General features: G+C 61.5%; 1 protein-coding gene across 1 annotated transcript in view; it reads left to right on the forward strand.

Moving 5' to 3' along the window:
* Positions 1-220: 220 nt before the first annotated feature.
* The window catches only part of LOC119106848 (alpha-actinin-3), an 88,346-nt gene continuing 61,172 nt past the window's right edge, over positions 221-27,394 (forward strand). Inside the window, exons 1-2 of the mRNA XM_037230189.1 lie at positions 221-370; positions 1,739-1,969. Of these exons, the coding sequence (XP_037086084.1) occupies positions 1,870-1,969 (100 nt within the window). The 5' untranslated portion in view covers positions 221-370; positions 1,739-1,869. The remainder of the gene's footprint in view (positions 371-1,738; positions 1,970-27,394) is intronic.

Here is a 27,394-nt window from a genome sequence, read left to right on the forward strand (position 1 = left end):
TGCACAAGCCTGCACTTCCGCTGCGTTACGTGTGCTAGTTCTGCTGGCCGTCATTCAATTTAGTCTCTTTGTTTCTATTAGCAGAACGCTGACGTGCGGCGAGCAATGGCGACCGAGCGCTTCGTTTCGCCAAGTTGGGTTTGCGTGATGTTGGCGCCGGCGCGGCGAACTGTTAGCGGTCTGCAGCAGCGGCAGCAGTCGGTGACCGAGGGGCGGCGGGGTGGTTTGCGCTGCGGTGGTCGCGTTAGTTATAGTCGTAATAGTACGACTTTCCTCAAGCAAAGTGTCTGAATAGTGTTCAGTTGTATAAGCATTGCCGTGCTGATGCCTCTGATGAGCTGTGCCATTCGGATCTGAGTTTGGCGAAGAGGTGCGTTTCTTTGTTTGACACTGGGTCTCGCGTCCTGTGCTCTGCCATTATTTGCACGCATTGTTAACCAAGAGCATCCAACATGTTTGGTTCATTTGCTTGCAGAATGCTTAGAGTATTCAGTTTTTCTCAACTGCATATTTTTGTTATGGATTTTGAGTATCATGTTTCTTATTAACAGGTTATTTTGTGCATTGATCAGCAAGATTTTGCTTTTGTTATACTTGGCTAGGCCTGTGTCATTTACAGTCTGTGTTCTGCAAGTACTAGTATGCAGACACAGTGTGTACATTGCAAAACTTTCAATCATTTTCTCGCCTTCTGTGTCCATTTTCATCAATATAACTAGGAGGATGACATGTTTCCATGAATCCCTCAGAACTCATCACACTGATACCCACATGGATCCTAGTACTGTCCCAAATTATAATCATTCAGGAATATGAAAACCATGTGTTAGGAGGCTGGTGTCTGTTCTGGCAAAGCTTTGTTGTTAGAAAATGTTGGTATCGATATTTTGTAATGATGTTGTGTACACTGCCGTGACTGCATACAACATGTGTATTGAAATACACAGCATATAATGAACCAGACCTTTTAGAGTTGTTTAAGGAACTGCCTTTCTTTTTGACTAAATATGGTCGAAAATAAGGGGGGCTGAGTACTGTAGACATGCCCAATTACATGGCAAGAGCAGTTAGAACTAATGGTTTTGAAGAACGTAGCGTGACATAAAATAAGTTTGTGTGGTCGTTTGCTTAATGGCTTCTTTTTTGCCTACTCTTGAAAAGAAATGTCACTGTCACACAAAGAGCTGGATGAGCTGGTTGATTGTTAAAGGCTAATCACTGTAAATCACTTTTGTCCCTATCATTGTATCATTTTTGCAGCAGGAAGCTGAAATGCTGCTGCTGAAGCATTCAAGTTGATAATTTAGCCTGATTTTATGTGTGAAAAATCTTGACCTTTTCAGAAGCTAAATCTTTAAGTCATATTTTTTCAGTTTATGGCATATGTCATGTGCTGCAAGTGTAGTCCAACAGTATGTGGAGATAATATGTAAAACTTGTGAAACAATCAGACCCCAGGAGAGCAAGAAACTATCAGAATATAAACATTATGTCTCATAGGCATTGTTTGTTTGTTTCATTGCTGAGTCTTTTATTTTTGTGGAAACCTTTAAAAATTTAGAATGCAAACTGTTTGCTAAATCAAGTCTAACACTCAGATTACATATCAGGCATGCCTAACATAACTCACTGACTGACCTCACCAGCCTAACCCCCCTTAGTGTGTGTGACCCTGATAAGCCCTGCAGCTGCCACACATCCATTCCGCTAAGGTGACCGCCGGTGCCTTGGGTTTCAGACTCAGTCTGGCTACCTCCCGCTGACTAACTGCCGCCAGGGAGCGGGCTCTGTGCACCCCTAACGGGCCCTGGTGCCGGCCGGCCGCGTCTCCGCTCTGTCTCTAACGTCGCCGCGGCACTAACATGCGGCATGGAGATTGATCGGCAAAGCCTGGAGGCGTGGGCGCGCGACAAGCCGCTCAGCATCCTACAGCTGGACCCCGTGGACCGGGCCGTGCTCCGCGTGGCAGGTAGGCGCCGACACCGCTGGAGCACCCTCCTCACGTGCCCCCGTCGCCACAGGACGGCAGGGGCCTGCTCCACGCGGCCGGGGGACCCCGCTCGGTCTGGCAGGCGCTGATTTTGACGGCGGGATGGAGAAATGTGGTGGTGGTGGTATTGGGGGGGGGGGGGGGGGGGAGGGGAGAGGGAGGGGAGGGAATTTCCACCTCACGTGGACAGGACAGTTTCTAAGCTCATCAGGCAGTCACACCACAAACGCTTTTCCGCATGTCCTTTGGAAACAACATTGCAGGTCAGATCGTCCCCCACATCCTGCTATCCTGATTTGTTCCTCCGCAGTGTGGAACGGCATTAAACCATGGTGGCGGATGAGCGCGGCGGCAGAGAGCCCGTCGGGATCACTGGAATACGCTTCACTCCTTGGCACCCCGCACCCCCCTCCCCCTAGCACCCTGCTGCACCTGGCATTCGTCCCCACCCTCGTCCTCGAACTCATCAGATTGCTAGGCAGTTCGCTTAGCTGACTGAACTAAACTAATGCAGCTAACATACCAGCTAAGATGATACGCGCTGTTTTCCGCTTGCATCATTCCGCTTGGTCCCACAAACGCCTCCTGGTATTCGCCGTCAGATCTACTTTTCTTTGATGACGAGGCGATCCCAGCGAGGAATTGGAGTCCCCCAATCCTGTTGTCCTGCGGAGTGGGGATGCCTATATCATAGTGGATGTCGGATGGAGTTTGAAACCCGTAGAATTTGCGTCTCGCTGACATTCATGCTGCAACAGACTTAGTCAACTGAAATTTCGTGCCTGTGGCGTCTGCATTTTCTAAGTATCAAGTGATTACGGAGCCTGCCAAATGTCAGTAAGTGCCACTTAGTATTCTTTCATGGTTTTACGCGACTGCATTCTGCAACGTGTAATAAACTTACGCTATTACATCCATTTGCCCTAACCAACTGTTATCTGAATTATCTACTATTGTCACATGCGGCCATATCGACTGCCACATGCGTTCACTTCAAACGCGTATGGCTGGCGATTGTATGCCGTTTCGCCGTTTTCGTTTTTCAAACCTGGACGTCCAGAGTCCCACATTGCCGCGACTGATCGGCTCCGCGAAGGCAAGATTTTGACGCCAATTACGAATAAGGGTTTAACAGAACCTGCAGCGAAAAAATCTTGGCGAGCTGGATGCCAAGGCCCCAAATGAAGCAAAACATGCTCAGGTGCATGGCAACAACTGAAAGACAACGAATGTCAGAGCTTCTAAAAGACACTGATCGCCTGAGCCAGGGGCGAAGTGAGTTCTGGTGTTTTGGCGTGATTGGCCAACCATTTAGCAGCCAATTTTTTCACGGAGCAGCCTTGAACGTCGGTTATCGCACCCGTAGATGTTTCGGTTCATCGCACGACAACCTGCACAATACCGGATTAGTTTTCCCACGGAGTGAACGCCGCACTCATGATGCTGCCTCCTGAAGACGTTGAAAACTCTGCTTTGTTCAAGATTCCATGGAGATGGCCGGTGCCGAGGGCGGGTTTCTCATCAAATGCACGCCGTTCTGATGACCCCATACTGTCCAGCTATCTATTGATCAAGCCAAGATAGTGAGGTGTCGTTGCCATGGCCATCATGGCTTCCGTTTCTCGAAGCACGCCCCAATCGGGCGGCGCGGCCTTATCGATGCAGGCGTCGACGTATCGGGCCAGTTGCGGCACGTGGTGCGTCGCTTTTGACCTGCCTTCTGACCCAACCAGCCCAGGGCCGACCGGACGCGACCCGATCCAACCGACCCGACCCGACCCGACCCGACCCGACCCGACCCGACCCGACCCGACCCGACCCGACCCGACCCGACCCGACCCGACCCGACCCGACCCGACCCAAACCAGTGCGGCTTGCCCGGGGTCGTCGGTCATAGGATCAGACGTCGCGCGTCAGAACAATGCGACGGCGAATGCTATCGATGACCAGCGTAGGCCGTTTTTGCACAAGCCGTGCTGGCCGGCGAGCCGGCTTTGTCGGCGATTTCCGGGCCGTCACGCGATGGTAGGCGCCGCATTCTGAGGGGTTACCGCAAGAGAGCACCTGCTGACCACTGCCAACGGGCCACGTGGGGTTCTGTCGGAGATAGCCGTCCGACCGCATTGTTCTCCGCCGAGTCGATTCCGGCTCCGCCCCGCGACTCATGACTCGCGCCGACTCACGCGACTTTGGTTCCGAGTCGGACTCGATAAATACGGCGCAGTGAGGAAGCGACCCCGGTTCGATCGCAGGAAGGTCTGACGTGATGCGTCATCAGTTAGGACGGATTTTTCGCTTTGATATCGGTCATGTTGTGCCTTTGCAATGGCTATATGCTGATTTTTAAAGAGTATTTCACCAAAAGCAGTGAATAAAGCCATTGTATGAAATACTCAGGTCACACTGAAAGCTGCCAAAATTATCTATTGTGTTTTTATTGAATTTTGGCGGAATGGACGTTTTTGTTACCCCGACTTACTTGCGAGTCTCAGTTCAGACTGCGGCGCCCTGAACGTTTTGATCAACTTCGTTTCACCCAAAATGAATCAAAACACCTCTGATGGGGGGGGGGGGGGGGGTCAATTCCTACCTCACCCTAATTCAGCTCACGCCTGAGTTGGACGTCCGCGGCCTGTATGCACTCAAAGGCCCACTGGTGACAATCGAAACCTCTCGGGAACGTTCCCAGCCGTGGTGTCGTCATGACGGAGGCTGACGCAGAAGCCTGCTCACTCGGCGAGCCAATCGCTGCGCGTGGTCAGGGGCAGGACGCACCTGCGGGGGCGCTCGATGGCCAGCAGGGGCGGGCTCAGCGGCGCGTGATCAGGGGCAGGACGCACCTGCGGGAGCGCTCGGTGGTCAGCGGAGCGGGCTCAGCGGCGCGTGGTAAGGGGCTGGAAGCACCTGCGGAGGCGCTCGGTGGTCAGCAGGGGCGGGCGTAGCAGCGTGCGGTCAGGGACAGGACGCACCCGTGGGGGTCTCGGTTGTCAGCAGGGGCGGGCTCAGCGGCGCGCGGTCAGGGGCAGGACGCACCCGTGGGGGTGCTCGGTGGTCAGCAGGGGTGGGCTCAGCGCCGCTGTGTGGCAAGAAAAGACAGATTTGTAGTGCTGAAATTGTATACCATTTCCCTCAAACTTCGTAATTTGTGGCGTACCCACTTTCCGAAAGCGCTCAATGTTACTCTGTCGATATGGATAGAAATCATTTGATGAAATGGCATTGTGCCTCCGTTTCATTGGTGCACACCGCCTCTCGCGGAAGTGGCAGGGGCGATGCGATGCTTTTTCTATAAATACCGGGGTGAGTGGCCGGTCACCACCATTTCGTGGCTGAGTCAGGTCTGGCCGTACCTGACGTGACAGTCGTCCTTCAGAAGGTGATGTCGCTCAAAGGTATCTAAAAACGAGACAATAAATTCAAATTTTGTGCGTAGGAACTTTTTCCGCACACCACGGTGGCATAGCTCCCAGGTCGAGCAATGCAGTCTCCGGCCAGATCGCGCCGGCCATGTGAGTATGTGTCAGCATGAGACGAGAGATGGCGGCGAGCCGCCCTGATGCGGTTTATCGGCGCAATCGACGGCGAGCGTCCAAAGGGCGGCAGGCCACGGTACACCGACCCGTCACGAGTACAGCAACGCTAGGGGTGTGGAGTGGGCCACTGCCCTGCGCGACAGTTCACTGCCCCGTCACGTGTACACTGCCCCTTGGGGTGCTGGAGTCGGCCACCCTACCCTGCGCGACAGTACACCGACCCGTCACGTGTACACTGCCCCTTGGGGTGCTGGAGTCGGCCACCCTGCCCTACGCGACAGTACACCGACCCGTCACGTGAACACCACCCCAAGGGGTGCTGGTGTGGGTCGTGCTTTCCTGCGAGCCCAGGCGGTTGGCGTCCTGCTATGGTGGCCAGTTTCGTAAGGTAATCGTCATAAGTCGTGCCGTGTGTTGTGTGAGCAGACGGGCCCGAAAGAGACACATTTTTGCGAGTCTGTCAAAATTTATTGCTCTTTTTGGTCTCTTGCCATCCTTGCGTGCGGAGCTGCGTGCATGACTCGCGCTTTTACGCCGCGTCAGTGTTTTGTACGCGTCTCCGTGATGGGGTGTGCGAAACCGGCCGCTTCTTGCTCCCGTCCCCTCCCTTCCCCTCCCCGGCCGGACGCACGTGCGCAGGTGTGTCCAGAGCCGGAGTCGGCGCCACAGGTGCCGAGCGGCCGGGCGGGCCATCTGACCCGACTCATGACGCGGCTCCACTCTGGGGTGCACGCGGCGGCACGCGGCCAGCTCCGGAGCCGGCCGCAGCGGCGAGGAGGAGGGGCGTCCCGTGGGGGCATACGCCCACCAGTCCGGTCACGGTTTGAGGCTGTTGGCTTGAGGTTCTAGACGGTGCAGATAGGCGTGTGCGAGTCGTTACTGAAATACCAAAACCTTCGCATTTCAAAAGAAGAACACTCCAACCTGGTGAGCTCGGCGTCGGGCAGGTGCAGGCGGAGTGCGGACGCTCGTGCCCAGGCACCGCCGGACGTCGACGTCCGGCGGTGCCCGGCGGCGACGTGCGGCCCGCTCCGCCTGATCGTGATGCCGAGGTGAGGCGCGGTACTGAGCGCGTCGTACCGTGGCCGACGCTGTCTGCGGTTCGTTCTGCCGGGCGAGCGTCTTCCGTCGGAACGGAGGGCAGCCGGCGCCGGCATGTAGAACAAATGAGAACGGATTCCGTCCGTCGGAATTGCTGCAAGCAAAACTCAGACGTTGGAACGGAAGAGAACCCAGGAGCGGATTCGTTGGGACCGGTGGCGGACGACGACGGGCCACCCTGTTCCTCCGCACCGAATCCCACGCAGCACGCCGGCGGGTGGTACCGAGCCATACGCAGCACGCCAGCGTTCTGGCCACACTTGCACGGCGCGTAACGCGGAACACCTGAACAGCCGATCACAAGCCCCAGGTAGCCGCCACCTGGCGGGTGCGTCATTAACCGTTCCTACCCGCCGTCAGCGAGGTTTGCACAAACAAACAGAACCATTACCACACAGTGGCGCGCGGCACGCCAGGTACGCCGACAGCGGCGCCGCGCGGTGGCGGCAAGGACGCCGGAGCGGTGCGGGAGGAACGGCACGTCACAGGGTGCGGCGGGGTTAGCGCACTGCCGGGCCGTCGAGTGTTTCGAGAGGTCGGGCCCGGTTCTGCAGCGGTCGTAATGCCAGTCTCACGACAGCGAATCCCGAGGGCGGTGAAACGACGCGGGTGATGACGGCTGTGGAAGCCCGGTTCGGGGCGGGTGATGCGATAATGTCCAGCTGGCCGCACGCGCTGCGACGGCAAAGAAGGTAGCGAATTTATTGGTGAGAAAATGGTGCAGCCCGTTGTCAGGTATTTCACGTTACACTTGCTGATCAGAGTGTGAAGGTTAAGCATTACGAGAAGTGCCCTGACACATCGCCGTGCGGTGAGACACGACTCCGCCCGTTATCCGGTGGCCCGTGTCTGCACCGTGAGCGGTCGCCTCACACCGATTCCTCGCCGTCGCTCCACTGCGCCGATCGTGTCCCTTGGCCCCCTTCCCCCCCGGGACGGTCACCGGAGGCCGGCAGTGGGGCAGGGCGCTCGTGCGGGCCGGGCGTCGGTCAGCGCCCTCAGGGCGGCACCGGCCTGGACCGGTCCGCCGCGCCTCACCGCCCCGGCCGCCGGCTCCGGCTGCACTGCGCCAACCCCCCCCCCCCCCTGCCGTGGCCGGCGAGCGGCGGCGCCCCGGCGGCAGAAGCGGCGTATGACCAAGAAATCGGGATTTGATTCTCGCTGCGGGGAGTTTTCACAGGCTTCAGTTTCCAACGGGCATGATGACGCAGACGACGCAGGCAGACAGCGCTCGATGAAACCATGCAACTACACTCCTCCACTGCTGCTGGTCCGCCCCCTCGCCGGCCACGGGCCGTCCGTCCAGCCCTCTCACATCATCTCCCGCCGGCGTCCCGTCGGCGCCGGTCGTGTCAACGCCCCGCTCGTACGCACCCCGCCGGGACGACCGGCGTGTCCCTGACGCCGGCCCCGCATAAGGCCGGCCGTCACCACCCCGCTGCGCGCCTCTCGCCGCGGCCGGCGCACGTCTTGTCGTGCGTCCGTGCAGATGGTATCGCTTGCCGCGACACCGCCGGCGGCGCGGCTGCTGTCGCTGCTGTCGCTGCTGTCGCTGGCACATGTCTGACGTCAGTGCACTGCCGTGGATGGCGGTTGCGATAGCTCCGCTCGACGCGACGGGGTGACGCTCGCTGCGTGTCGGTCAAACCGGCGCTGCGCTGGGGAGGGGCGGGGGGGGGGGGGGCTTCAAATCAATGGCGGCAGTCGCTCGCGCCGCGGGCGCCACAAGTGTGAGCCCGCCGCGCGCGCCATTTACGGGGAGGGCCAGACACGGCGGGTTGTCCATCTGTGCGCCCGAGTGGCCGCCCTGGGTAGAAGCTGCGACACTCCGATGGCACCGTGCCTTGGCGTCCAGGCCGCTGAGTCTGCTTCCCTCAGCTCCTGTTTGAGTCCGCGCCGCGTTGTTCTCTCCATGCAATCGATGAACGTTGCAGTCCATTACCGGTTGTTGTGTTTCGGCTGCGAGATTAAGCAGCAGCCTCAGATTGGAGCTAGGATATTTCGGGGTCAGGTGCTTGGGACCACGCTTGTCCTTGTTCAGCTCGCACACCAAACGCATGAACAGATGCAGCCCAGCTGACGCCCGTGAGCTTGCCACAGAGGCAGCACGCTAACGTGCACTGTGTCGTATCGCAAAGGCTGAGGAGGGAAACAATTTTGACACGCGTGATTTACTGGTTTGAACTGATCGCGCCTTTCGCAGGACATTGTTGAGTTGTTCATGCTCTTCATGTGAGATATTTAGGAACTTTGATAGACGCATTGCATTTTGTAACATCAGTCGGTCGCAGACGACAGTGCGTTTTCAGTGAGACGGCTTGCACTTGTCAAGTCGCAAGTTACACGTACGGGCCCCTTTTGACCGTAATTATTCGGGCGAGTCCTGTTTTTACTGACGACTTGGATAGTCGTGACTTAACGTGGCGGTCTACGGAAGTTTTCCTGGTTTGTCCGACGGCGACGACCGCGTACACTTTTCTGCACTCGGCATTGATGCATCAGTCCCTGCTGCACCCGTTTTCCTGCAGGAATCATGCCACCGCGCATGCCGGGCGGCGCAGTAACGTGTCCCACTGACCGCGCTGTTGTGTTCAGGCGATCGCAGTATGCGCCCGGTCATTGACAGTCCAAAGTCGCATCTTCACTCCCGGATTGTATACGGAATGGGACTTGCATTATGCGTATTATGGGCGATATTTCTGGCTAACCTGGGTTAATTGTTCGTTAGCTCCTCGCATTAGCGAAAAGGCGTCGAAATGATTAAAGAGATACATACCTTGGGTTGATTTTAGGCCGTAATGATGGCCGGTGTGTCGATCAGTCAATATCAGGGCGCCGGTGACCACGGCGCCATTAAATGTCGATACGTCAGTTCCTCGGCGCGCACCGGCGCTCCTCACCACACGCCCCGTCTCTCGATGTCGGGAATCCGTGCTCGAGAGGTGATTCGTCACCAGGCGACGGTGGTTATTTTCGGAGGCGTTCGACAGCGCGGGTCATTATCCTCGCCGAATCTCACGAGAGCCGCCGGCGTGTGGCGAATGCAACCAGGCGGTTCCTACCCCGGCGGGGCGCGGTCCCGGCACCGGCGGGGCAGTGGCCGCGCGTGCTGATCCGACGCCGGAGTCCAGAGGCGCGCTGGCTGCTCCTGCCCTGGCGGGGCGCGGTCCCGGCACCGGCAGGGCAGTGGCCGCGCGTGCTGATCCGACGCCGGAGTCCAGAGGCGCGCTGGCTGCTCCTGCCCTGGCGGGGCGCGGTCCCGGCACCGGCAGGGCAGTGGCCGCGCGTGCTGATCCGACGCCGGAGTCCAGAGGCGCGCTGGCTGCTCCTGCCCCGGCGGGGCGCGGTCCCGGCACCGGCGGGGCAGTGGCCGCGCGTGCTGATCCGACGCCGGAGTCCAGAGGCGCGCTGGCTGCTCCTGCCCTGGCGGGGCGCGGTCTCGGCACCGGCGGGGCAGCGGCAGCGCGTGCTGCTCCGACGTCAGAGCTCGGAAGCGCGCCGGCGGCTCGCGCAGTTGTCCAGGTCGCGGGATGTACAGCACAGCCCTCATCACTGAGCTGACACGACTGCCCTGACCTGGTTTGTACCGCGTCCTGAGATGGCTGAGGGTGAGGATGGGTCCCAGTCGACGACTCCCGAGTGCTCACGCGAAGATTAGCCGACGGGTTTTCGTTGCACCCATTCAGGAAGAGCGGATGATATGTCATTCAAGGCGTCTGTGCCTTGCGCTGTTGTCAGCAAGCTTACAGAACAGCCGATATGTTTCAAAGCGCAAACACGAGGCACAACGAAACACATACAACAGCTCGTTCCAAAAGGAACGAGCTGTTGTACCTTGTGTGTTGTTGAACGAGCTGTTTTAGTGTCTTGTTACTACGACACTCGTTATTTGCCTCTCCATCTTCCATGGAAGCCCGCGGACGGCGACCACCGCCAATCTCCTGCACTTCGTAACAGTACTCAGCCGCGTTTCCATCGAGCTTGTAGTCCTCCGGCAGCACTGATACTCCAGCCACATTCATGTATGCAGCTCTGCGGACCGTGCCGACCGCCGCCCGACCAGCCTGACCGGACCTGTTTGTCGGCTGCCGCGGGTCGTCCGTCAGGCGACTCCGCATGGTCCGCCGCCCAGTGGTACGCGGCCCGAGCCGGTTCTTGCTCCGACGTACGATTCTGCCGGCACCAATTTGTGATCGGAGGATAACAACATGCTTGATGTCCTGAAGCCCAGCTGCGCTCTTCATGCCGCGTGTCGTTTATCACTGCGTCGCCGCTGTTCCGCTACTGAGAAGGAGGCCGCATGTGTGGGACGTTGTTTCCGTTTCGGTAAAGCCCGATCACCCTCCCTTCATCACTAACCCTTCGTAATCCGACGACGCGGTGACATCACGACCCGTGACATCACGTTCGGCGTTATCGTGACCCCGGACCGTGATAGGGCGGCGCTAATCTTCACGGCTTGAGTGACCACCGCCGCCACCGCCACCCATCTGGCGTCTGGCTGTGTGGCCGACGGGTGGCGTGGCCTGTGCGATGGAGCAGGCCTATGGCCAACACGCGGCGCAGCGATCAGGTGAGGCCGCGCGGGCGACACCGACCTCGGGTATCGGGTCAGGTGGACGCCGACCTTGTCGTCGGGTCGACGCCGACCTGGGGTATCGGTCGGAGCGGCGCCGACCTGGGGCATCGGTCAGGACGACACGGACCTGGGGTATCGGTCAAGTCGACACCAATCTGGGGATCGTGCAGCGCAGCAGTGCCACTGCACGAATGTCGACGGGTGCTCCCTGAATAGGCTGACTTTATTGGTGGAAAGCCGACGTCAGTTCTGCATCCCGCTGGTTTTTTAAGCGTGCACTGCATGCGGTTACAACAGCGCGAAAATGCTGACGCCAGTGACAGGGACAGGAACCCAGCCGGCGCCGTGAGCGCCTCTATGGACGGCGCCTTCACCCCAACCGGCAGGCACTCGCTGTCCTCTGACGTCCGCTGTCCTCTGACGGCGCCACGTTCACGGCGCGGCCCGGCCACGTCCGCGGCGCGGTCCGGTCACGTCCGCGGCACGTCCTGGCCACGTCAGCGGCGCGGCCTGGCCACGTCCGCGGCGCGGCCTGGCCACGTCCGCGGCGCGGCCCGGCCACGTCCGCGGCGCGGCCCGGCCACGTCCGCGGCGCGGCCTGGCCACGTCCGCGGCGCGGCTCGGCCACGTCCGCGGCGCGGTCGGCCACGTCCGCGGCACGTCCTGGCCACGTCAGCGGCGCGGCCTGGCCGCGTCCGCGGCGCGGCCCGGCCACGTCCGCGGCGCGGCCTGGCCACGTCCGCGGCGCGGCTCGGCCACGTCCGCGGCGCGGCCTGGCCACGTCCGCGGCGCGGCCTGGCCGCCCGGCCCTGCCGGAGCGCGGCCGCCTCCGCAGCGGCGTCATGGCCACCAGAGCGACCGCGCCCAGTACACGAGCCCGGCATCCGGGGGCCGCGCTGTTGATGAGCCCGCAGATGAGCCGCGGCCGTTACAGCGCATCACGGCCGGCGCACGGCTGGGCCGTCGGCCTGTGTCGGCGGCCGGAACGCGGCCGCTGGCCGCCCCATAAACCTTGGCCGGCGCATGGAGATGCGTCATGGGTGCTCTGGAGCGCGCAGAATGGTGCAGACGGCGGTCAGCGTGCATTTGGGCCAGTTGGCTCCGGGTGTGCATCGAGGTCAATTGTTCAGTTCACAGTGACGCCGGAAAACGGGCAGTTCGAGCTGGCAGCATCCAGTCTGGATTCCGCTCCCTTTCATGGATTGTTCGCCGCCTGTAGGAACCAAAGCGTGAGCGCTGCGGTCTCTCGCGCTTGGTTGAGCTGTAGGCACTGCGCACGCGTTGGGCGGAACTCCGGCTCCGGGGATCGGAGCTGTGCTCGGAGACCTCTGGATTACCACGCCACGGACACCGCACGTTTCAGCTGGTTCCACGCCCGTTTGGCGGACAGTCTGAAATTCCTCCGCGATGCGCGCGCTTTAGCTCCTTTTGATCCTCTGCCAACAAGCCGCCGCTAACAAGTGTTGTTCTTGAAAATGCGACAGTGCGACAGCCTTATTCCCCGTAGAATAACCATGAGACTTGAAAGATTGATGTCTTGATACTTCGGCTGCATGCCTTTATTGAAACGAAAAGTTTTCCGTTTCGATCGAGGCATGTAACTGACATATCAGTACATCTGTGTCGCCATTTTCCTGGTTATTCTACGATGAACGATGCTATTAGTACTGTCTTGCTTATATGTGTAATGTTCCTCGGGAGTGCACTAAACATCTTAAGGGTTCTACTCGTATTCCTTTGCTTTAAAGCCAAGTGCTTACGGCTGCTCCACTTCAGAACTGTCGACGGAGGCCGCCACCTCCACAGACCGTGTCGTATCAGGCAGGCCATCCGCCCTCCGCCCATGCGGACTGCCGCTGGGTGTTCATCGTCAGGTATGAGCTACACGTGCCTGGCACGTTATTGGATGACAGGAGCGGGTGCTCGCCACCACCGGGCCCGGCCGAACTCAGTCTGACACGTCCCGCAGTCTTGCCGAGCTCGGTCTGACACGCCCCGCAGTCCTGCCGAGCTCAGTCTGACACGCCCCGCAGTCCTGCCGAGCTCAGTCTGACACGCCCCGCAGTCCTGCCGAGCTCAGTCTGACACGCCCCGCAGTCCTGCCGAGCTCAGTCTGACACGCCCCCAGTCCTGCCGAGCTCAGTCTGGCACGCCCCCAGTCCTGCCGAGCTCAGTCTGGCACGCCCCCAGTCCTGCCGAGCTCAGTCTGACACGCCCCGTGGTCCTGCCGAGCTCAGTCTGGCACGCCCCCAGTCCTGCCGAGCTCAGTCTGACACGCCCCCAGTCCTGCCGAGCTCAGTCTGGCACGCCCCCAGTCCTGCCGAGCTCAGTCTGACACGCCCCCAGTCCTGCCGAGCTCAGTCTGACACGCCCTTTATTCCTGCCGAGCTCAGTCTGGCGCGCCCCCAGTCCTGCCGAGCTCAGTCTGGCACGCCCCCAGTCCTGCCGAGCTCAGTCTGGCACGCCCCCAGTCCTGCCGAGCTCAGTCTGGCACGCCCCCAGTCCTGCCGAGCTCAGTCTGGCACGCCCCCAGTCCTGCCGAGCTCAGTCTGGCACGCCCCCAGTCCTGCCGAGCTCAGTCTGGCACGCCCCCAGTCCTGCCGAGCTCAGTCTGACACGCCCCCAGTCCTGCCGAGCTCAGTCTGACACGCCCCCAGTCCTGCCGAGCGCCGGCCATGACGTCACACGGGGCCATGTTTACCGAGGTATCACCTGGAGCTGCGCAGCCCGCACAGTCAAATAGCGCACTGCGCGAAGCCGTGCGCTGCCAGTGGACGCAGCAAATGGACGCAGCCACGCCTGGCGTGGGTCAGCTCAGCCGTCTGAACGCCGTCTGAGCGCGGAGCCGCCTGGGAGCGGGCCTGGGACGTGTGCTGGAAGCCGGGACCACGGCGACGGGCCCGGCCGGCCGGCGGACGGAGCGATCTCGCGAGCGCCTCGCCGGCCTGGCCGCGGTCCCTCAGACGCGATTTGGGGGAAGGGGGGAGGGAGCGTGCAGGCACGAGCTGGGCAGGGCTTGACACGGTGCTGCCGGCGCAGAAGAGATGAGATTGGGAGGTCACGGAGAAGTTGTCCGTGCACTGAGGTCGGAGCGGTGCGTGTGGGAGGAAACCCCGTGTCCTGGTGATAGCAGAATCCTATGCCGACTCGTCAAAGGTGCGTTGTTTTGCTGCGCTTTATCAGAATGAATAAGAAGGATGGGGCGTCATAATGCAGCTTTCACAATTTGTGTGGTGCTGCACTCAGCAATTAGCAACGAATAGAGAGGAAACAGTTTTTTTAAACTATGTCCCGCAATATAGGAAACTAATTCGTTTGCACTTCGCACGGATGTGGCACTAACTCAAATGCACTCTTTTAATCAGACTGTAATACGTTTCGTTCTATGCAGCGTGCAGCGTGTACCCAACGCTCAATGCTGAATGAGAACGTGACAAAGGCTGTTTTTGTCACCCACTGTTTTGCGATAATTGATGTCATGCCGGGATGTTCCGATCGACAAGTTCGACGGTTCTATTCCATTGTCCAATAAATCGTCGCCGAAGTTCATTACGATTCTTTTGAAAGGCCGATTATTCATCCATGCGTCTGGGCGCTGATTGAAACGTCATTTATCTCATTTCGATGTCATAGCTCGTGGTGGCGAAACCTGATGTTGAGACTTCGGCAAACTGCAAAAATCCGTCCAAGACACGCGCCGTACCAGTATTGCGCAAGCGCCAATATCATTAGCGTTCAGCGCACGGCATTAACGCGGACAGGAGCTCCTGTCAGTGAGAACATCCAGCACGCGCCAGATGTGCAGCACATGCTGAAGAAACTGCACACGCGCAGCAGCCACGGTTGCGATGCGGCCCGAACCTTTGGGCGGCACGCAAGAGACTGGATGAACGGAGGCGCCCCACCGCCAAACAAGCAGAGGTACGGACGCTTGTCGCCGGCACGCGGAAGTGATCCCATCAGCCGAGGCGCAGCCGTCTGTTCGCAGAGTCCCTCTGAACCGGAGACTGTTGCGCCGCGGTCTCCGGTGGGGACCGCCGTTTGTATTATGCATCATGGTCCATAACGCCCGACGTTACCGCCCACGGAGCGTGCACAATGCAAATACGCCGTGCACCGCACGCGAACACGGCCACCCTGTGCGGCTGCGGCCAGCGGCGGACGATAGCCGGCCAGCACACTCGGCGGCGGCTGTGAACCATGAACGCCGCCCTGTCCGCGGGTGTGCGGGCCGGCGCAGCCTGTGTGAACCCCCCCGCGGCGGCCCGGGTGTGGGCGTCCGCCCCCGCCACGTGCCGCGGCCGTCTCCGAGAGCCGGCGATGGTCTCCGAGAGGCGGCGGCGACCTCCGAGAGGCGGCGGTGGTCTCCGAGAGACGGCGGTGGTCTCCGAGAGACGGCGGTGCTCTCCGAGACACCTGGGAGGTGTCCGAGACACCGGCGGCACTCACATGAAAATCATAGATGTATTTGAGATATTTACGCAGCCTCCGATAGTGCGGCGGCGACTTCCAAGAAATCGGCGGCGGTCTCCGGGAGACTGGTGGAGGTCTCCGGGAGACTGGCGGAGGTCTCCGAGAGAGCGCCACCTGCCTCCGGGGGACGCTCGCAGTGTGACATCACCCACTCCATTGTGTGGCTCGTGCCGGATGCTCTGTATGGTGCCGCGCATCCCGCCGCGGGTGACGGGCAGGGGGGGGGACGGGGGGGGGGCACCTGGCGAGCTTCCGCGCCCGTTCCGCGAGGCGTGGGCGCCGCGCTGGACATCCGCTGTCCGTCGGCCGGGTGTCCCGCACCGCTCGGCACCTGCCGACCAGCGCGGGGCGTGCATGGGGAGCAGCGGGGCGGGGTAACGATGGGCTGGGAGCTCACCCGCAACTGAAGCCGACGTGGAGCTGCCACAGACTAACGTGCGGCGATAGAAGCCAGTACTTTCTGCATTCTTGCCGTTCGTGCGGGCTGGAGCCACGCCCCTCGTTTCACTCGCGCCGACGGTCATGCACCCCGCTCCCGCAAACCGTGCCCCAGGCCATTTGCATCGCATCTATGGAAGGGGACCGGCCACCCTGGAGGGCGCGCTGCAGCTGCCCCTTGCGCCGCGCGCGCCCCGCCCCGCCCCTCCCGGCAGCGCCGGACGGAAACCTCATGTAATCCGATCTCAGCCGGTCTGTTTGCGCCGCCGATCGCCCTCCCAGTTTTTGTTTTCGAGCCCGCGAAGCCTTGTTAAGAACGGTCAGCGAGAGCGGAGGAGGGGCCGGGGCGTGTGGAAACACCGCCTTTGAAAGCTACTGCGTGGGATGGCGCTGGCGATGATTGCAATCGGCGAATACCGGAGTCGGTGTGGATTATCGAACGACGTTGCGGCAATTAGTCGCTTCGTCTGACCTGTCCCTCACGACTCCGGTAGCCCCATTAGTGCCACGAATTGTCCGGCCAGCCGAGCGCCAGGCATCCTGTTCCGCCAGCGTGTGGTATGCTGTTACCAATTACAGCTGCGCCCTGGGGCGGCGCCCATCAGAGCTGCGCGGAAAAGGCTGCGCCGTTTAAGCGCGGTTCATGACGTGCAGCTTATCATTTATACGTTAAACCAGGAGCGCCAGGATCATCAGGAGAACGAAAGTGCCGAAAGGCTGTCAGAGCCACCCAAAACGGGCATATTTCATTCTTGTGCAGTTTGAATCACATCTCCATCGAACAGTGCGGCGCACATTGCCGAACCGGCTCCAGCTGTGGTGACATACCGGGGCAGCAGTTCCGCTGCCGCCTCCACCGGCGGCCGTCACCGCCCCGCTCGCTCCGCGCGGCGCGGCGCACCGCAGCACGCAGCGCGTACCGTGCGGCCGGCACTGCCCCGCTCGCTCGGCGCGGCGCGGCGCGGCGCACCGCGGTACGCAGCGCGTCCCGTGCCGCCGGCACCGTCCCGGTAGCCGTGGGAACCGCCGCACGGCGGCCCGGCAGCCGGCCAAGGTCGCGGCGGGCTGGGCCGCGCGCCGGTCACTGGCTTCAGTATTGTCGTCCCCGAAGCGGCGCGGGTTACAGAGACACGGTCTGCGGGTCCGTTTACTGCACTCGACTCATTGATGACTCCCTTACCACACGATGGAGTCATCAATGAGGCACGGTGTTCTGTATGTTTTCATGCTAACATCGGTTGCGCCGATTGGTCGGTGTAGCAGGGCTTGGTGTTCGGTGGGCAGCGGGACACTGCTGACGGTGCCACCCCCGCCGCTTGGCGGAGTCCGGTCCACGCGGTAGGCGACGGCCCGGGGCTCGCGGGGTCGGCCCCCGGGGTCCTGCCAGCGCCGGTGACGGTAGCGCCGGTGCCAGCGCTCGGCGACTCTCGCTGCACACGGCGGCCCCGGTGGTCGGCCGGCGCTAAACCCAGACACTCAGTCAGCGGCTCTGACATGGTCAACACCCGATTGTGGGCGAGGGTTTGGCTGATTGGATACACTCGTCTATCAGCAACGGGACCAGTGGTCATGTGAGGGTGTTTTTACGTGATCCTTTAATCCACCACGCGATCCACTTCTGGTTGTGCACCCTGCGATCATTCAAGTGGCGGCACCCCCCTGCCCCGCCCATGGGTGGAAGATACGGTACGGTCACTGCAAGTGTGGCGGTACCCACATCCGTTGTCCACAGCGCACGTCGCGGAGCGTTGCCGCGTTTTAACAAGGATGGGCTGTTAAGGGGCACGCTTGCTTCTGGTCTGCGCTCAGGCTGCTGTGCGCGTCGCACGCTGCAAAACGTGCCGTCCGAGTTATCGTCTCCCCATTGATAACGCCCATGTTCGGTTCGAGGGGTTGATGGTGGGTAGGAGGGGGGGGGGGGGGGGGGAGGGGTGTTAGGCGAAGATGCTAAGACTGTTCGGGGTCGTTTTCTGAGGTGATGGTTTCGTGCCATCTGGCTCCGGACAGGGGCTGCGCCCTCCCCCTCGCCCAGTTATCCGTGGCGACACGCCTCGCCCACGGTGCGTTCACGCAGCGCATCATGGGCAACGCTGAGTAGGCTAACGCCGATGGCGCAGGGGCGGGCCCAGGAGCATTTTACGTAGGCCGCTAACCTGGACCAGGACCGCGCTCCCATGTCATCCCCCACGGCGGTCACCGCACGTCCCGTTTCAAGAGCTGATCTTGTGCCGAGGGCCTCACCAGGCAGGCTATTGAACAGCAGGATCAAGAGCTCCGCCTCCTGACAGTGTGCACGCCTCTGCCGCCTCTCGCGGGCGGCGCCCCTGCCGGCTGTTTGCGCGACAGTTTCGATCCCGCTCGCCGCGCCCGGCCCAGCCAGGTGGTCGATCGCCCGGCCGTCAGCTGATCGGTGACGTCACGGGATGAGTCACGCCGGCGCGGCGGTCACGTGGCGCCGGCCGGCGGCGGCGGCGGCGGCAGAGACGGCGCCTGACCCCCCGACCTCCGGCCCCGTAGGCAGGGTGAGGCGAGCTGACCCCTGACCTCTGCAGCGGACGGCAGCCGCGGCGTCGTCAGAGCTTCTGCTGTTGGGTCACGTGACAGCGGACGCCGGCTGATGCCGTGAGAAGGAGATGGGCGGCGGTGGACTGCACGGTTCGGTGCGCCGCGCGCATTAAGTCAATGACCTCTGGACGGAGAACGGGGGACAGACAGCGTTGCAGCTGGTCACATTGTTTCCCGCGGGCCAGCTGTTTGTGGCACTTCGTGAGTCAAGCCAGGGCTGAAGCCAACAAAGCGCGGCCTCAAAAGCCCACCTGTTGCACGGCGGCGCACTGCTGCCTCGCCCGACCGAGGATTCGTGAGATCAAAACGACCGAGCCCTCCGCGATGATCACTGTGACTGACGGCTTGTCATGAGCGACATTCCGCGGGGCAGCAGCCGGAGGGCGAGGCCGCCGTCGGCCTTGGACTGGTGCCATTTACCAGATTCCGCCCATTAGTGCCGCACACCGTGAAGGCTCGAGCTACCGCGACCGCGGCGGCTTCCTTATGGAGCTACCATATGCTCAAGTAAAAACTTGTAATGGGCCGTCTCCGGGCAATCTTACCCACACCAGCTCGATTCCTGCATAATTAGTGCGATTTGTGCGCCGTGATCACGTCCCATGCGCTGACGGGCTAACATAATAATCGCGGATCCGGTTTGAGTGCGCGCGGCCAGACCGGGTCCGCGCCGCATGCACTCGCAGTCGTCCTTCAGCATTACGCAACGGCCGCGCGGCTGCAGCGCCCCGATCGTATCCGTCACGTGCCTGCGGGCCGCGCTGTGACAGCGGCCGTCCTCGCGCCATGGCCGGCCCGTCAGCCGGCAGGCGGCCCCACTCGACGGCGGGCGCCGGCGGCGTCGGCGCAGCCCCCGCCAGCTGGCGCGTGCATCTGCGCCGGCCGCGCCGCGCGCCGCCGTTTTCACACGCCGGGCACTGATATCGGGGGGCGCAGCGCCGCCGACTTTGTCCACGGCGGCAGCACGGCTCGCCGCGCGCGATTTGCCCGGGCGCCAGTGCCGACGCGGCGCTATCGAGGCGATAGCGGCGCGGCGCGGCGGCGGCGGCCTGCAGGAGGTGAACGGGTGCCGGCTGCGGCGCGCGGCGCAGGCTGCCGGCGGCGCCGCGCGCGTGCGGTCAGACCGCCGCCAAACGCGCACGACCTCCGGACCTCGCCCGGCCTGCGCGGCCCGCGCGCCCGCCGGCCGCCGGCGCGCAGTGTGAACGACGTGGGCGTCGGGAGCGGTGTGGACGGCGTGGACAGGTGCAGTGGACGGCGCTGCGGAGTGATCGGACGACGTGGAAGCCCCGCGAGTGGCGCCAGGACCCGGAGAAGTCGCGGTTCGGTGTCGGCGTCGGCGCTACCCTCCTGTCGTGGTAGTGGTGATGTAGTCTGATGCGAAGCGTGTCGTGGCGCAGGACATCCATATCAGGAGCAAGCTATCGATCACCGGGGACGCCCCGCTGATGCGCGAGGACGCGGACGTGGCCGCGGCCCAGGTGCCGGACCTCGCCTGCACCGAAGGGTCACACCTGCACACAGGGTCGCGGTCCGGCCGGAAGCGGCGATCGTGACCGTGCCACCCTGACCTCGAGCGTTACCGTCTGCTGACGCCGCTGTCGGCCAGGTGAAGGGCCCGTCCGGGCAACGGTGCGGTTGAGCCAAACAGAGCACGTGGCTGAGCGGTGCACGCGGCCCAGGCGGTGCACGTCGGCCAAGCGGTGCACGTGGGCCAGGCGGTGCACGTGGACCAAGCGGTATACGTGGGCCAAGTGGTGCACGTGAACCAAGCAGAGCACGTGACCCAAGCGGTGCACCTGGATAAGCGGTGCACCTGGCCCAAGCAGTGCACCCGGCCAAGCGGTGCACGTGGCCCAAGCGGTGCACGTGGCCCGAGAGGTGCACGTGGCCCAAGCGGTGACGACCAGCCGACTGACAGCGTGGTCCACGCCGGGTGGAAAGTCGGGGACGAGCGGAGCAGCTCATGATAAACTGGCGGCGTGTTGGCTCGGAAGGTACAGGACGTTGCGTTTGTGACGGGAGGAACAGTTGATTTTGGATTATAGAAGCGGTTGGTTTGCGGCAAAGGATCGGTTCGCATGGGACTGAGGGAACAGCGCGCTGAGAACTGAACGCGCGCTGAGCTTGAGGTCAAAGCGGCGCATTTCGGACCGAGTGGTGGCGCGGGCCGTGCTCCCAGCCCGCTGGCGCCGTGCCGCGGGCCTGACACATTCGTGCAGGTGATCACACTCGGAGGATTTGCCTGTGCTGTCGGGTGATCGGTGGTCAAAGCCCTGCGGTCGGACACTCGGTGCTGTGCCGACGAACCGTCGGGACCTTACTTAGCCATGGCTCTGCGCTGGAAGAAGATCATAAAACGGCTGGCAGGTATGCCCTCACGCGCTCTTCTGTGGCCCCGTTCGTCCGATTTTGCGAGCTTAACCGGTCAATAACGCATTGCATGTGTGGTTAATCATAATCATTAGCTTACTTAATGCATCGCGGGTTCCCCGTCAATGGCGCGTGACTGTGATGATTCCCATGTGATGCATGCTATCCGAAGCATAACTGGTGTTTGTGCCATGAGCTCGTCAGTTCCATGTACGTCTCGATGCGGCTTTTAACATCTTCTGATCTCCCCGAAATACGTGTCCCGATTCCCGCTCCCCCTCCGCGCCGCATCCAAAGTATCAGAACATCCCATCGAAACATCTTGAACACCACATTTACGTCACCTGGAGTCCATAAGCGATACAATTCCAAGACCCTTAACACCACCGATACAATACGATCAGCGACGCGACGCCGGCAACATGTCCTTCGTCAGCTCCTCCGCGCTCTCGTCGTTGTTTTCTCCCCGCGTGTCTTCGTCGCATCTCGGGCTTTTTCGCTCCGGGCACCTCCCGCCGGCACCTCCCAGCCCCAATATCGCCGCCAAATCGGTCTGCCGGGCCAGCTGTCCACGCTATCTCCCCGCTGGGATGGAGCCAGCGGACGCGGCGGTCCGTCACGGCGCGCGCCGGGCCGGCGGACCCCGCCGACCTGGGTGGCCGGTCGGACGGCGCTACCCTACACGGTCATACGGTCCCCGTGTGGCCAAAGACGGCCGCTGGGTCAGCCGGGAGGCTCGCGGCACGCAGGACACAGTCACGCCGCAGGAGGGCGGCAGTCTGCGCTGCGGTGGACAGGGGTGCGTCCAGGTGCGTCGGGGTGCGTTGAGCGCTGGCCGCGGGTGTGGCCGAATGATCACCAGTTTCCCGCACTTCATACAAGCCGCTACTCTACCGACTCCTTGCTTCTCGTGACTCGATATGCAGTGACATCCCCGTTGAAACTCCAGCGGATTCCCGGCATCGGCCTTGTCCTTCACTGAGATCGGGACTGATGCGAATCTCCGTCATCGCGCTCGGCTCCGTCACCGTCACGGTGAGCGCCGGCCGCCGTCACCATCCAAAGTGCCGCCTTTTTGCGCGGCGTGGACTTGGCTCGACGCGTTCGGCAGATCAGAGCGCGTGGCGGCGGTGGCCGGCGGTGCTGCCCCGCACCTCAGAAGAAGCTGAGTGCGGGTCGGCTTTGTTCGGTCGCATCTAGGGCGACTTTGTCTGCGAGACATCGGCCCAGTTCCGCCCCGCAGCATGGCACTCCACTGGCGGAAAGCGCTGGGCAGGATAGCAGGTACGGCGTGGGCGAGGCGTGTGCAGGAGCGGGAGTAGTACTTGGGGCTTTCGGTCGCTTCGACCGTGCGGTCATATCGCGCCCAGTGGGAGGAACATGTGCAGGAGCGGGAGTAGTACTTGGGGCGTTCGGTCGCTTCGACCGTGCGGTCATATCGCGCCCAGTGGGAGGGACATGTGCATGTGCAGGAGCGGGAGTAGTACTTGGGGCGTTCGGTCGCTTCGACCACGCGGTCATATCGCACCCAGTGGGAGGGACATGGTCCTTCTCGATTGCCCGTGAGTCGAGTGTGACAGTTGCGCTGACGCGTTTGCAGAGCCGTTGTTCGTTTCACCGCTTGTAGGCTTAGGGAGTTGTTTTGAGTCTTGTCACCACTTGTTAGCGAAATGTGATAACACACGATAATGATGTCATGCGTCGGAGTATGGGCTTTGGCTAGGATCACTTTTATCGACAGGTGCAGGCACAGCTTATGTTCTGACGCATCAGTGCGGAAATCAGACATTTGACTCCTGCTTGTGATTTGCACCGCTTCCGCAAATCAGCGTACGTTTGATATTATTTCAAGATTTATGCTGTCTTCATTCTGTGTGCAGTGAGCCACGCTGAAATTACCACGCGATATTTTGCATTCGACTGGTAGAGCTTAGTCGAAAAAATAAGACCGTTAAGCGGAATACCAAACCAGACCATAACCAGACGGAATGTGCGAAAATCTCCGTTCGGAAGATAACGAAATTGAATTATTATGGGCACCTGCGCATTGCGCACATCGCCTCCACTGTCTGACAACATTCAGCACTGGAAAGAGTCCGTCATCATGATGCCCAAACCCCGTGCTCACGTGTGCCCGTGGGGACAGCAGCCAATGGGACCCCAACAGCGATCGATGCCGTTCAATTCGAGGCACGACCGTAGCGCTCCAGTTACCGCTGCCGGCTGATCGGGTTAGCGCCGACGTCTGGGGCGTGTTCGTCGGCCCGAGCCGTCACCGCGGCCGCCTCAGGGGCATGTTCGTCGGCCCGAGCCGTCACCGCGGCCGCCTCAGGGGCATGTTCGTCGGCCCGAGCCGCCGCCGGGGCCGCCTCTGGGGCGTGTTCGTCGGCCCGAGCCGTCACCGCGGCCGCCTCAGGGGCATGTTCGTCGGCCCGAGCCGCCGCCGGGGCCGCCTCTGGGGCGTGTTCGTCGGCCCGAGCCGTCACCGCGGCCGCCTCAGGGGCATGTTCGTCGGCTCGAGCCGTCACCGCGGCCGCCTCAGGGGCATGTTCGTCGGCCCGAGCCGTCACCGCGGCCGCCTCAGGGGCATGTTCGTCGGCTCGAGCCGTCACCGCGGCCGCCTCAGGGGCATGTTCGTCGGCCCGAGCCGTCACCGCGGCCGCCTCAGGGGCATGTTCGTCGGCTCGAGCCGTCACCGCGGCCGCCTCAGGGGCATGTTCGTCGGCTCGAGCCGCCGCCGGGGCCGCCTCTGGGGCGTGTTCGGCCGCCCGAGCCGCCGCCGGGGCCGCCTCTGGGGCGTGTTCGGTCGCCCGAGCCGCCGTCGGGGCCGCCTCTGGGGCGTGTTCTGCCCTGCCCAGTCTGGCGTCTGCCGGTTTTGGGAGGTCTGTGGGTTACTTATGCACGCCCGCGCCACCGTCTTGGCTTTGATAACACGAAAATGACGAGATGCTGATGCCAGCATCTAGAGCACAAGTGCCGTGCCGGTCAGCACATTGGACAGCTCATTGGCTCGAAGTATGCACCTACTTGCCTTTTGGACCGATGTTCGTTTGGCATATTTTTGTGGCGTCCCAAGAGCAGGCTGTCTGTCGACGTGTTCACGCGACCATGTGGCGAGAGCGCTGAATAACATGGCCATCTCCCCAGGCTGCAGCATCTGGCGCCCGCCTCCGCCAGTGTGCTTGGTCTGTGTATCTCAGCGTATCTCGCGCCGGGTCCGTCGTCGGTCCAGTGTAATCCCGCCTCCCAGCCCCCCGCCCCTCCCTCCCCCGGCAAACGCCGGTCCAGTGGTGACCCAGCGCACGTGACCCGCCCCTGGTGGAAGCGGGTCTCGGCGACACGCTCGGGTCGGACTGTGACCCGTGCCGCGGGCCGCCCGCCGGCCTGCTCTGCTGGACACGCAGGGGAGTCGGCACACAGTCGGAGGCAAACGCCGCGGTCATGATGGGGACCGACCTTGCATAAGCTCTGGCTTGAGTGGTATGCGGTTTAATGCGCTCTGCAGAAGTCGCCAAATATGCACGCGATGCTGTTCCTGTGCTGACTTGAAGCATGATTGATAAATTGATGGGTGGGGGGGGGGGGGGGGGGATGGGCTTCGTAGGCTTGGTGGCGGTCTTGATGGGGTCAGCGTGCTTGAAAGGTGTAACAGTATTTACGCTGGCAGTGCGAAATGCGGCCCGCCTCTCGTGTTTGTCGTTCGTTTCTCAATCTAGCATCTGACGAGGCGCCCTGGCCAGTTGGCTGTTATGCGGAGTTGCAAACAGGCCATTCAAGCCAACGGAGATCAGCCCCCATGTATTCGTTCGCTGGGGCGTACCGAGCGCGGAACAATGCGTCGCAATCAGCTGGCTCTTGCTTGCGAACGGATGCGGTAAGCCCGTCTGGAGCCCTCTGCATTGTGCTGGGAACAAATTCTGCTTACCTTGGTGCAAAGCTCTTGATCCACGGCAGCTGACCGCTCTTGCGTATGTCCAGTGTTTCAACAGCGTTCGTTGGGGCGTGTTACCGGCTTTGATGGATTTTTGCGACTTTCGTGTCAGCATGGATGACCGGTTTGGCAGGCACGTCTGTCTGAATCTGATGAGGTCAACAGAAGCTGCTTCCTGAAATAGTTGGCATGTCGGCAAGTTTTGCTCGTCTTGGTGTTTGAAATGGTCGGCCGGACTCCTCTCTGGGGTCGTAAGTTCGCGAAGGTGGTTGCTGTAGTGATGTCGGTTGTGTTGATAATGACCAGATCGCAGCAGCGTGCCAAAAACAGGAGTGGCTTTGAAATATCTCATGAATTCTATTGGATAATGCTGGTTACTGTTATTTAACATTGAACACTCGGGATTTATTGCGCCGTTATTTCGTTGGCTATGAATTTTAAGCATCGTATACGACGGCGCAAACTATGCAACCATGCAGCGCTCTCCAAACGACTCAATTGCGAATATCTTACCCCTCTGATCGGGCGCCCTGGCTGCCACGTGACCGGCCACATTGCCGCATAATCGGCAGTGCTGCCGCGCTCGGTGCGTGAAGGGCATGTGCTCGTCTGCCTCACCGTGACGGGTCCAGACCAGTCTGGCGGCTTACCCGCCGCTGAGCCGCGCTCTCCAGCGCTCGCCCCCGCCGGGGGGCGGACGCCTGGGACGAGTCTGCGGCTGCGCGTGTGATAACGGAGGGCTTAGGGGCCGGACCAGCGTCGGGTCTCACGTGAAGAGCGCACGCGGTCGTGGGAAGCTCAGACGGCATGTGTGCAGGCCGACACGGTGGAGGCCCCAGCCACCGAGGCTGTGACGGACAGCTGCGTTAATGGCGGTGGATTATTACCTCCCTGAGACGCGCCAGCAAGGTCTCAGATGGTGTGCGTAAGTCGTACGAGGGTAGAATTTTCGCTGTGCGGCGCTTATTGCAGTGGTATGTCCGAATTTGGCGGACAGAGTTCGGGCGTTTGCCGCTGACGTTGGCAGCACTTCGGGAAGAGGTTGCCACTGTAACAACCTCAGCCCGTGTTCACAGACAGTCTCCCATTAATCCTCTGGCATGCATGATCCGACTGCGGCTCGCGTATCTCTCTGCACATCGACGCAAGCCCGCCTGAATGGGGGCCGTTTATCACGTGTTTGGACAGGCGGACGTTGCAGGGCTCCATGGGAGTTAAACACGCCCACGCACCGCCCACGCGCTGTCCTGCCTCGTCAGCCAGAGCCTCGGCTCACTCATGCGCCGGAAAGCAGCGACCGTGACGGTGGACAGTGTGGTCCCGCTGGCATGAGGCCTGCGGCCGGGGACCCGTGGGGAGTGTAGTCCCGCTGTCATCAAGCGGTGACGGTGGACAGTGTGGTCCCGCTGTCATGAGGTCATGACGGTGGGCAGTGTGGTCCCGCTGTCATGAGGTCGTGACGATGGACAGTGTGGTCCCGCTGTCATGAGGTCGTGACGGTGGGCAGTGTGCCCCCGCTGGCATGAGGTCGTGACGGTGGGCAGTGTGTGCCCCCACTGGCATGAGGTCGGCGGCTGGGTACCCATGGGCAATGCGGTTCCGCTGCCATTAGCCCGGCGGCCGAGGACGCCGCCCGCTCGTGGCATGGCATGTCAGCCACGTGCTGACGTGAGGGTCCGCGAACAGAGCACGCTGTTTAGCCGTTTTTTTCTTTTCCGAGCGTGCCCCGAGGCTGTCCCGTGAACATGGATCTAAGGTTTCGTTTGCTTCCAATCAGGCGGTCTATTTACCCACACAAACAGTGCCGTCTGTCTGTCGCGTGGGGTGCGTTTGCTGTCGCTCACCGATGCCTGTCCACCGCTGCGGTGGTGGATCGGTGTCCACCGCTGCGTGGTGGACCACGGCAGAGGACCGCCGTGACAACGTAACCGGCCCCCGGGGACGTGTGATGGAACGAAGCTAGCTGACGCCACCGTTCCTCGTTCTCAGTCACACTGGTGCAGGACGATCATGATTACATCCTCTGAGATGACATGAGATTGATGTCATCATGTAGCCGCCAGCGCCTTACAAATGTGCACCGTACGCTGAATGAATGGCACATGTAGTGCAAAGATGGCGCAACTTTTAATAATAACACAAATACTAAAGCGAAATCGTGGGAATAATGCGAGCTCCCTGAGAGGAGCTGCCGTATTCTGAGATGTCTCAGCCGCCGCTCGTGGCCGTGACCTTCGCGGCGCCCGGCTCCGGCCTCCCGCCCGCCCGCCCGCCCCGTCCCCCGGCGCCGGTCGGCAGTGTGCGTGCCGCGCTGCCCGCCGCCTCGGCCGCCGCGCTCGGCCCATCGATCGACGGCTGAGCCGACGGCTCACGCACCGACGGCGGTAGACCACCTCGCGCCTGCTGCCACC

The sequence above is a fragment of the Pollicipes pollicipes genome, unplaced genomic scaffold (assembly GCF_011947565.3).
Source record: "Pollicipes pollicipes isolate AB1234 unplaced genomic scaffold, Ppol_2.1 Scaffold_6212;HRSCAF=7365_pilon_pilon_pilon, whole genome shotgun sequence".
Taxonomy (NCBI): domain Eukaryota; kingdom Metazoa; phylum Arthropoda; class Thecostraca; order Pollicipedomorpha; family Pollicipedidae; genus Pollicipes; species Pollicipes pollicipes.